Raw genomic sequence first — 12,188 nt, forward strand, 5'->3', positions numbered from 1 at the left:
TCAAAAACTTTAAATATAAATGAAAATCGAAAGTTTGTCAAAATGTCTCGTCGACACCAATGAATAGACAAAAAGTATTTAACCTTAAACACTAGCTACTTTCAACACAGATGTGCGTGGAAGAAAATAAACAAACAAAAAACAATTTACAACCGCCTATATGTAAACTTTGTGATCCCTATAAGGATGTTAGAAACACTTTTTTTTTCTATTCATCCTCTTACGGATTGTAATATATTGTGACAAGATTAAAAATAAATTTACACTTTCCATACTAAAAATTATCGTATGTGAAATTATTTAGACTCGCACAAATATCTTTTTGAAACTGTATCGAACCTTCTTTGTGTAGAAATTATTCTTTACAAAACTTAAATTGCGTTACCAGCATAATAGACTTTAAAAATGATCTTAAAGCCTATTTCGAGCAGATTTTGGTACAATTATTTTTCTCTCAAAGATAAATTAGGACCAATCACCCCTATAAATGAATCATCACCGATTACAATGAGTAATACATTTATAACCACCCCAAAGCAACTTTGTTGACAGTTACACAACTTTCTTAATTATGAAAAAAACTTTAGACGTATAGTTTTTATTAGTAAAATTTTCCACTCATAAAAACCAATTATAAACAATCTGCATATCCTCTTAATAAAGATATATATATATTATAAAGATTTAAAAGAAGTTGAAATATAATCGCTTACCAAAAAGGTATGGCGGGAGGACTCACAGCACTCGAAGGTCTTTGAGGAGTACCCGAAAAATCCCCAAAATTAAAAAAAGACATTGCGACAATTAATAAAACGAATAACCACTCCAGCGTTTCTAATAGTATATTTCTAACACATATATATCACAAAATCGCTACCTCATTGTCACAAAAAAAAATTACCAAAACAAACTATATAAACCATTTTTAACGAAATATCCGCGAAATGTAAAGATCCACAGAGCGCACTTCCCACTTCAACGATCGACTCTAGACTGAGCAGCGACATATAAATGACGTGAGCTTGCTGTATATTTTGATTCGGAAATAAACAGCTTCTCTGGCTCGTGGACCCGCTTAGCTTCGCCGGGAGTTTTGAAGTATCTTAATGTGGTTAGCGTTAGTTAGAAAAAGACGGATATATGTTGCGCATGTCTTGAATATTAATTTTCTCAAAGAATGGGTATCGATTTAGGGGTAGCACGTGGGCGCTTTTTTTGCCCTGGATGTATCTAGAGTAAAGTTATATGGTGAAGTCAGTGAAGCTTTTGACCTCCGAATTTTTTTAAACAGAACCGATTTACTTGAAATTTGGTACATACGAGGATATATTCAAATATTCTTAGCTTATTATGGAATCAAACAAAATTTCAATGTCAAAATATTTTATTATTCAACATATTCTCCTCTTAATTGGATACATTCATTACAGCGAACCTGCAACGTCTCTAGACCTTTCAAAAAAAATATTTCGTCTTGCTCTGCAAACCAGACCTACACAGCTTTTATTACCTTCTCGTTGGAAGAAAATTTACGACCTTTTGAACTTTTTTTCAGTTGAGGAAAGAGATGATAGTCGGACGGAGTCAAATCTGGTGAATAAGGGGGGTTTTTAGTAATTCAAACCCTAAATCACGAATTTTTTGGATGGCAATATGAGATTTGTTTGCAGGAGCGATGTCCTGCAAAAACAAAACACCTTTGGATAGATTTCCGCGTCTATTCTCTTTAATTTTCGTAGAGTGGGCAGTAATGTCGAGTAGTAATCTCCAGTTATTGTTCTACCCTTATTCAAAAAATCAATCATCATTACTCCGTGGCAATCCCAAAAAACTGAAGCAAGAACTTTTCCAGCAGATTTTTGGACACGTAACTTCTTAGGTCTTGGAGAACTAGATTGTCGCGTTTCCATCGATTGTTGCTTTGTTTCTGGATCGTAGAAATGGACACAAGTCCCGTCCATAGTAACAATTCGGTTTAAGAAGTCTACATCGTTTTCAAATCTAGCACAGATCGAACGCGATGCTTCTACCCTTGCACGCTTTTAGTCAACATTCAAACATTTGGGGATCCATTTTGCAGCAATTTTTCTCATGTCCAAATTGACGTGAACTATATGATGAATGCGTTTGTATGAAATATTCAGTGCTTCAGATATCCGTTTTAGCCCAATTCGACGGTCTGATAAAATCATGTCATTAGCTTTTGAAGCTTGCAGTCCAATTTTTCACGGTCGCATAAGAAGGACATTGATCACCAAGGGTATTAAGCATATCTTCGTAAATCTGCTTACCTCTTAACCGTTTTAAATACAGGTACTTGATGATGGCTCGATACTCCAATTTTTCGATTTTCTCCATTTCGTCGGTGGACATCTTTTTTCTTTTAATTTAATGCGTCACTCTGGTTTACTTTTTTGACGTCAAACTTTACACTTACACTTCTAATAAGTTATTGTTCGTTGCCATGGTAACGCAATATTTTGTTTATGTTTATTTTTTCTTCAATTTTTTCGAGAAATCAATAATTTTTTGGTTAATCACGATTGAAAACAATTTTTAGTGAAAAAAACCACGTTTTCAAAATATTTTTCACGAATAACTCAAAAACTACGCATTTTATTAAAAAAAGTGATAGTTATTTATGCATGATGGTCAATCCGTCCTACTCGTGGAAAAAAGTATTACTTTACTCACGAGTTTCATACAAAATATTTTCTACGTCCGTAAACTTAAAAAAATTCGACAAAACTTTTATAAATTTAGAAAAACAAAATTATAGCATAAGAAAAAACAAAGAAAATCATTTTTTTCCAAGTCCGTTATAATATTGACGTTTTTTTTCATTCATTTGCATTCATAGAGAATGTATTTTATGAATCGGTCAAAAAGCGTGAAAAAAAATGTACCGTAGCGGCTCATTTTTTCCCGCTTTTGCGTTAAAAAAAGTGCCGTAACTTGTCATTTTTTAACGCAATTATAAAATTGTTATTAATAGTGGACTGTGAACGCTTTCTTTCTCATGTCAATTCGTTTCTCCGATAAACTATCACACGTTTATTTCTTGTAATTCGTTCAAGAAAAACAGTTTTGTGTCTAATTAAAAGGAGTGTAGTATTATTATTAGTGATGGAGAGTAATAGCGAAGAAGTTTAAACTGCACACCAGAAGATGTTGTTGAATCAGCAGCTGCAGCGACTATGAATCTTCTCCCTGAGAAATCCAGGGAACAGTATTTAAAAAATATAATTCCAAAATGTGGAAATCTTTAATACTTTAGTCGACCTATTCAAATCTGAACGGCACCCTAATGGTAAATAACGACGTAGACATCAGTAAATACTCGAAACTCATTGCATATTTGAAAAATAAATCAGTTGGCTATAGACCCAAAAAATCTAAAACATTTGCCCGTGAAGAAATTAATAAGTTTCTGATGCAAGCATCAGACGATCATTATCTCATGCATTAGGTATGACAGCAAAAAATTTTAATGTAAGCTTAGATATTATTTGTAGCATCTTTCAGGTTGCTTTAATATTCGAAATCGCAGGAGCTCTGCGAAGGGAGAAATTACATAAAATGACAATAGATTAAACTTGGTAAACATGTATAAAAAATATAAAAACCAACGACCCACAAATGTCAAAATAGATCATTTCTTTTTGCGGTATAGAAATGGAAAATGCAAAATCCAAAATGTAGATATCAATACCTTTTCAAAAACTCCCTCGCTTATCACAACATATTTGAATTTACCTAATCCAAAAAAGTGGATTCCGGTGATGATATAATTCAATTAAAAAAACACAAAATATTCTTGGCTGTTAAAAAAAGATATTCTGGTATCCATCGTTCTTCTGACTCGGCATGCAGAATAGTTATTCTTTTATCTATATTAGTCGGAGCTTTCGTGAACATTTTTTTGAACCATCAACTCATCCTTTACTGGGTGTATCATGGATGTCGTACCAGGTCTTATCTAGATAGATTCTGAGTTTTGCATGCGCTGTGACTTTTGAATAAAAACCCCAAACAACGTAGACTACGCCACAAAGTTGTAATAATGTGAATAATTAATTTTACTATCAATTTCAACTTTCCATGAAACTGATAATGACGTTGGCACTTTTTGTTCTGAATACCTTCCATTGAGATTGCTGCGAATTATTGAAATTGAAAGAAACCAATTTGTTTTGGGACATCAATGTCTTCTAATGTTTTTTTAGGAGCTATCGAATTATTCACAATTTTCCAAGCTCTACTTTCGGGGATACTCGATAAAGCTGGAGTCTCTTTCAATGAAAAGTATTTTTGGTGGTCTCTCTCTACTAACTTTAAGTAAACACTATTTGGTAGACATTTTAAAATACACTATCGACCTTAATAATACACACTGGTTCATGGCTCGAAATGAACTGAAAAAGACAAAAGCTTTGGGATCATAAATAATCCAATCCTCTTAGGGTCGGGTATAAATATAAGGGTATAGTCCATTCTGTTGCATTTCATACATTAACTGGATTCCAATTCCAAGATCCTAGGTTTTCCGAGTCAACCCACAAGAGGACACGGTAACTTCGGTAAGATTTGTAACAGCTATATTTGTAAATTTCATCATTCATATTGGATTCTCCCATTTTTATGAGTTTTTTTAACAAGTAAAACTTCAGGCAAAAAGTTTTTCCAGTAAGTCAATTATTTCGTTCAAAATTTGGAATTTGTGTATCCCTTGCACGTAACCTAACTTAACTTAATCTAACCTAAGCGGCGATCGATTTTACCGATGTTAAAACGGAAATTACTGATAAACAACACACAAATTAGTTATCTTGTTTTGATAAGTAGAAACAGATTATTTAAATAATAACACAGTTACAATTAAAATAAAATAAGGAATTCTGAAGATGTTAATGAGATCAAACAATGATCAACAAAAACAAGATTATATAGGGTGTTCCGCATAAGAACCGACACATAGCAGAGGCGTATAGGGCATCCCATGACGTTGGAGGGTAATTTACATCTATACCAAGTTGCATCCCCGAGGATTGATACGGCCTCACTCAAAATAAGATCCAAAATTTCGAAATAAATCCATTTTTATTGAACTAACATTTTTAATTCAAACTGGCATGATTAAAAATTGTATTTTATATTAAACCGTGCCTATTAATACTTTTAACACTAATTAAAAAAAGACATTAGAGTTAAAAGTGATAATTTTATAATAAATAACTTCAAACTGCATAGCTCTTCACAGCTAAAGGCACAAAATTTATCAATTTGTTCTCTCATGAGAATTTTCGATTTTTTCTGACGGTACCCCACATTTTATCTCTTCAGAAATGCAAGTAATTTTTGATATTTACTGATGTCTACATTATTCTACACACGGTTACATCCGTGATAAATTTTTCTTTGTCATTCAGACAGTACCGTACCTTTCCGTGTCAATGTTGTTCAGTGAGATCAATTTCTTGCCAAATTCTTCCGTTCCAATAGGCATTTAGGTATTTGGGGTCCTTCATATTGTAAGTTCCCGAACCAACTCTATGAGAAGCTCGTCGTTCATATTACAATCAGGTACACACAGAAAATATTGAACAGTCAATCGAGCAAATTCTTACTCACGACAAGAAATTACACGTGAAGAACGTCACGTTAGTATGGCTCGACTTCGTGGTTGTCAATCAAAAGAGAGAAGTGAGGTAGTCTGAGAAATGGCTTGGTAGGCAAAGCGAAATTGTTAGCAAACCCCAGAGATCAGCATCTAGTTAATATTCAACGCACAAAAAGGCTCCCCTATACGCCTCTACTCTGTGTCGGTTTTTAAGCAGTACACCCTGTATACTACAATAATATATGCTTATAAAACATCCTCAAAAAAATGAACAAGTCACAGTTGAAACAAATGATGATAAAAATTCTGATAACTGAAGAACACAGATGAAGGGTGGAAGAGAACTAACAAATAATGGTAGACTAAAAACATTAAAGTTGGTACTTTTGGAATCATTGGTGATATTAATACTGAACATACTGTTTACATTACCACTACACCAACACTCACAATTTCACTGCCTGACGCGCATTTCGATAACCAAGTTATCGTCTTCAGAGACTGAAGGTGAACTGTTTACATCAGACAGTGTAATTGTGAGTATTGGTGTAGTGTAAACAGTGTGCTCATTTTGTGAGAGTGCAAAGACTGATATGACTCAGAAAAAAGAATTCCAGATATGCTACATAAATACCTAATTACAAAAGAACATACACCAAAGAAAGCGTTGGAAGATTTAACAACCCTAAATGCCACTAACTAGAAAAACAGAAATATGTATAGAAATGAAAGTGAGTAGAAACAGTTTTAGAAAGAGGAAAATAAAGTAACAATATTCAGTACTAGGCAATTTCATCTACACCCTTCAACAAATGGAGTATGTAAAAATGGGATTTTGCAAATTCAATGTCATTTAAAAACATTAAAATGTCATTTTCATTAATCAACTGCAAGAGGTTTTGATTTAAGAATACGGCACCATCTTCACGTAAATATTTATTACATCTAGCCATTAGAAGCAATCAAGAATGTTGAGAAATAAATCATAAGGTTTAAAACCCACTATTAATATAAAGTAGTTGAATATGATAGTGCTGCACATTATTGAAAGTATACCTTTGCCAGTAGTATCATCAATAATTGTGCCTAAAGACTACAATTTAAATAATTACCATCGTTTAAAGTTCTCATATTACAATAAAATTACTGCAAAATTTAGCTCCTGACACTGTCTATCAGTCTCACATCAGCATTGTCTAAAGAACATCACTAACATTGCTTTTTCCTATTTTTTTGATATCGGCAAAACACTAATATTTTCATAATCAAATAACAAGGATGTTTTAAACAAAACAATACCTCCAATACAGACTGACCTAACGTATTTTGTGCTCATAACCTCACAAAATTAAGAACTAAGAAGATAAAAGGAGAACTTTTGGTTTAATTTTAATTTAAATTTACAGTTAATTTTGTGCAAGAACTACAAGTAACATTCTAATTTATACATTTTCAGATTCAATCGAAAAAAAAACTTCTATTATATATCTATCTAATTGAATATATATAAAAAATGTGGTACTACAATGATCCCAGTATTTTCTTTTTACAAAACTAGTAGATTCTAGTGGTACAACATATTGCCTGCCACCAAATTAATAGCTCTGGCTACGTAACCCTGTTCTGTACATATTAATATAAAAACATATTTTATAATATTAGAGTTTTTCAATATTTACTTTTTTAGGTTCAAATCTTGTACCTTTTTTAATTTTATCAAGGTGAAACATGAATTTGATATTATTTTTAATAAAAGATGTTTTTAAACAAAAAGAATCCCTAGATACATTTTGGATGGGTACAAAATTTTGAAAAAAAAATTTCTAACCTAAATCTCTAGACTGAATCCACAGGTTATAGCTGCTATATGAGAAAAAATGGGTAGCAAAAAATATAACTAACTAGAGCATTAAGCTGGTAATCAGTCGAAGGCTAGAAATTACAATATTATTAGAGTATTGTGCTTTATATTTTTATACAAGAGAAAATATAACTGTAATTTTTATTATAATTTCCAGGACAACCTTTACAAAAACAACTTAGTAAGAATTTTCTAAAAAGAAAGATCGGCTCTATAATTAAACATTACTGTCTAATTATATGACGCAGTTAATTCAAGAAGGTGCTAACATTCTTCAACCGTTTTTTGCTGTTAATTCTATCGTTAAGAATTTCGAAAATAAAATGAAAAAACTTACGTTTCTATCAGACTAATCGAACAATCGGTTTCAGTAGTTGGAACACTTTCTGCCATTGTTTGAATATATTCACTAGTAAAAAGTACAAATATACAAAAACACTTTTACGATTATCAATTTAGGACGATATCAGGACATTAACAAATTCAACCGTTAATTAATCAATTTTGAATTTTTGACAGATTTGTTTGGATTGGTCGCGGTAGGTTGCTATGGTAAATAAATCAGAAATGCAACTGAGACTTATAAAAATAACTAAATTAATGGTAGTATTTTTAGGCAACCAATAATACATCTCATGTTTTGATTTTCTTGATGAAATTGCTTGTAACAAAAAAAATTTAAAAAAAAAACTATCAAATAATTAAATATAGGTATGAAAATGGAATAGAAATGCTTGAAATTATTATTTCAGATGCATTCAGAATAAAAAAAAAATTAAAATTTAAATTCAAGAGTGCTAATCATCCTCATAAACTAACTGAGAAGAAACAATGGTATTTTACGGCTAATTTATCGTAATTCTTGGTTATCTTTATTGATAATTACACAATGTTTCGAATTCACTGTAGTAAGGTACTTTTAACATTATAAACTTTTTTTCAAAAAGAATTTTCTGATTAGAATATCGTCTACGAGCTTAAACAATTCCTCTATTGCAATGATTTACAATGAGCATCTTTAAGAAAATGTTTTTTATGATTTCTTCGTATATTTAGAATGAAAAAATGTAACTGCTGATATATTTTTTATTTAAATTTTTTATGAATAAGTTTAGTCCTTTTTTTTTATAAAAGCATAATGTTTTCAGATTTCTCAAGTCCTCCTTACCACTGTCTAAAGAATATTTATTTATGGGAATCATGGAATAACATGAGTAATTTTAGATTGTTCAATTTATTTATTTATCTATAAATTTAGAATCACCATGAAATAAAAATATTTAATTTGATGGGAAAAAAATATATATTCTGGTTATCAATAACATTGGAAAAGTTGGGAAAGCAGCCTAGAATAACTGATATGTTATTGATGACCAGAGCCGGATTCCCTTTAGGCCCTGGTCTATGGGCGCAAGCTCCCAAAGGGAGCACAACCAAGAGAAAAAAAATCTAGAAATAAAAATAAATAGCCATAACCCAACTTCACGTATGGCTATGCTTCGTTGCGGGAATGCTCTGCGGGTTGGATCGTTTTGTTTTAGTCCCAAAGTTAAGCTCACTATTTAATACATAAAATTGATAAAAGTGTTGTAATACGGCATTTTGTTAAGCACAGAACTAAGTAAATTCCTCTAAAATCTTGCAATGGTAAAATTGCATCGTAGATGGTGTTCCAACAATTAATATATAACCTAATATAATTTTTAATAAAGGTTTTTAGGAAAGTAACTATAACCAGACTAAGGGGCGGTAAATATTATTGGGCCTACGGGCGCCTTAAGTTTGCCTCTGTTAGTGTTTAACAACACTGAATGTAATGAAGGGCGATTTATAACAAAGGGAATAAATATACAAATAATTTATTAAACATACCTTAAAGTACAATTCTCACAATCCTCATTAAACTTTATAGTACAAAGCTGTAAAATACCAAACTTCTAACAATTATACTAAAATGATTTCATACTTGTTTTCATCTGTATGATGTAAATTGGTTTTCATTAGGTATATGGGTAAATAAATGAATAGACAAGGGAAAGTTTGTTATAAACTATAGTAATTCCTTTAATTAAAGTTGTTTTAGGATGATTCAAACTATTTACAGAGTATGAATTATTTAGGGATTATATAAACAATATATCATACATTTAATATTGAATGCATAGAAAATAATATATAAGCCATTTTTTGCTTTACTGGGTACTTATATAATAGTTTATATAGTACAGAAAATGACAGATTTTCCTTAAGAATTATAATCTACTAGTCCCAAATTGGAACGTGGGTAAATAAAAAAGTATAAGTGTATATAGGATAAACAGAGCTTGATTCTAAATTTTCCTAGAAATTAGTTCCGTACGAAAATAATCTGAGGTCACACTAAATGATTCTTTCCTAATAGTTCTAAAGGCACAATAAGCAAATTATTCCAATAAAAAGTTAAGGAAAAATATTCAATATTAATGTCCCGAGTGCATGTCAAATTGTCGATAATTTAATTTTCTCGAGTGCGCGAATGCGCACAAGAGGAAATTATGAGACAATTTGACATGCACGAGAGGGCATTTTGGCAGACTATTTCCTGAGAAAAATTTAATTTAAAATAAACAATAATTGTTCCTTTTCTTAAAATATAAAATTAAAACCAAATGATGTTTATTAATCCTAGACGAAAATTTGGCACTAGTGCAAATTATCGATAATTTGCACTAGTGCAGTATTATCGCTGAAATTTGATCGTTGCTAGGTAAACATAAAATATTACAGCTTTTTGGTTGGCTTAAATTTTTCAAAGGAAATAGTCATAGAAATAGTTCATATAAACTAATGTAACATCAACAATACACTACATCTAAATTCAGTTTTCAATTGGGTAATAAAGATAATTTTGTTATATTATGTCATAACAAAGTAATTTGAAAAATATCAAGCATTCCCAAGACTCTTTTGTTCAGTCCAAGTACGCAACAACTCCTTAGGATCGCTATACCCATGTGTGGCAATAGTAAAATTATAATCAAATCTATAATAAGTCTTTTTATAAAAATAAAACTCTTCGCAATGCAAAGGATCAATTTTTGTTTTAAAAGCTAATAAACCTAAATAAACATCATCAAATCTAAAGTGTTTGGTATAGAAACTTGCATAAAACATATCTATCAATGCACTCGAAGAAAGGATATAAGCTCCTGCTGTAATATAAGGTGGCCACATATGGTATGGGTATTCAGATAGGGAAACAAACCATTTACTTGAAAAATGTCTAAGTGGTGCTGAATGAAATCTATAACCTGCATATAGTCTAGTACTGTCCTCAAAACTTTTAAATTGTCTTCTTCTTAAAAGTTTATTAGCTGCAGCAAAAGGATCTTTTATATATTGAGGATAATTAGTTGGATGTCTTAAGAATCGTAAAACGTTTTTAGTAGAAACATAGTAATCATCATCTACATACATATAAAAATTAGAATTTGGACAATATCTGACAGCCCATTGTATACCCATCATAGTCTTATAAGTATTATTATAATAACTATCAGTGAAATTTGCTTGAACAACATCCAAATATCGTTTATATTCTTCATCGACAGATTGCTGTAGTACTTTGGATTTTCTTTCACCTATTAGAAATACTGTCCTTATTTCAACATCAGAAAATCTTCTTTCAAAGCCCCAACTACTCCGGATTGCTATCCTACGGTCGAAATTTTCTGGAGCACTTTTGACTAAATACACTAATCGTAATTTCTTAATATTAGTGCATTTATGGGTACAAGTTTTATAATATTTAAAAGAATACTGATTAATAGGTAATATTTCAGGGGTTACATTATTTTTCATTTGTTCAATAAATGGTTGTATATCACCATCATATGGGTAATGAAAATCATTATAAAAGTCTCTTTCAAAAAAATGATGAAAAGCCCCGAAAAAGTAAAGCACGATCACTAAAACTAACAAAAGAGTAATGTTTTTAAGCCGCTTCTTCAAACAAATCATATTTAAAATAACTTTTATAAATAAACCTTTCATTGAAGTATATAAAATCAATGTATAACATAATTTAATTATAATATTAAAATTTAAATAGATAACTACAGATAGTACTAGTAGTTCATTTGCACTGAATTATAACCAAATTATTCTTCTGTTTTGTTTTTGTAAGCACTAAGAGAAATACATTTGATATCTACATTTGCACATCAGCATACGCTTTTCTAACTTATACATTCCATCTAATTCTGTAGTCACAGGCTATTCCTAATTTAATGAAAAATATGTTTTAGCAAGACCATTGAATTGAAATATAAAATAATTTTAATTCAAGGATTAATAGTAATGAAAATCAAATAATGTATTGAGCTTTCTAATATGGTGTCGACACATAGAGTTTAAGACAAACATTACTATACCACTTGTGTCAAAAAGTACCAGTAAATTTAAATGTTATTTTGGTGGTTAATGGTTTAAACAATGTTTATTAGTACTGTATAGTATATATAGTAAGAATACAATTAATGCTGTGTAATGGAACTCTACTCATTACAAAACAACTATGGTACCATATACGATGTGGAGCAATTAAATGGAATAAATTTTTTAATAAATTATTGTGGCCATATTGAGAAAAACGCTTGGACACGTCAATTTGTATTTCCAAATACGCACTTAATAATTTAAAAAACAAGTCTAATGGAGTCAAATCAG

General features: G+C 30.7%; 2 protein-coding genes across 10 annotated transcripts in view; both read right to left on the bottom strand.

The window, feature by feature from the left end:
• Positions 1-8,052, bottom strand: part of LOC130902116 (centrosomin) — a 101,540-nt gene extending 93,488 nt beyond the window's left edge. For 3 of the 9 annotated variants that reach the window (XM_057813960.1, XM_057813958.1, XM_057813963.1), the window contains exon 1: positions 714-1,078. In XM_057813960.1, the coding sequence (XP_057669943.1) occupies positions 714-796 (83 nt within the window). In that variant the 5' untranslated portion in view covers positions 797-1,078. Of the gene's footprint in view, positions 1-713; positions 1,079-7,818 lie in introns of those variants that run through there. The other 6 variants (XM_057813954.1, XM_057813962.1, XM_057813959.1 and 3 more) reach the window with 5 other exon arrangements.
• Positions 8,053-9,324: 1,272 nt separating this feature from the next.
• On the bottom strand, positions 9,325-11,669 carry LOC130901061 (beta-1,3-galactosyltransferase brn). Its single transcript, XM_057812139.1, has one exon. It carries the CDS (start codon positions 11,511-11,513, stop codon positions 10,407-10,409), a length of 1,107 nt encoding a protein of 368 aa, XP_057668122.1. The 5' UTR covers positions 11,514-11,669; the 3' UTR covers positions 9,325-10,406.
• Between the last annotated feature and the right edge of the window lie 519 nt (positions 11,670-12,188).

This window comes from Diorhabda carinulata, chromosome X (genome assembly GCF_026250575.1).
Source record: "Diorhabda carinulata isolate Delta chromosome X, icDioCari1.1, whole genome shotgun sequence".
Lineage (NCBI taxonomy): Eukaryota > Metazoa > Arthropoda > Insecta > Coleoptera > Chrysomelidae > Diorhabda > Diorhabda carinulata.

Coding starts and splice junctions, on each gene's coding strand:
- LOC130901061 (XM_057812139.1), bottom strand. CDS start 11,513: ATGAAAGGTTTATTTATAAAAGTTATTTTAAATATGATTTGTTTGAAG.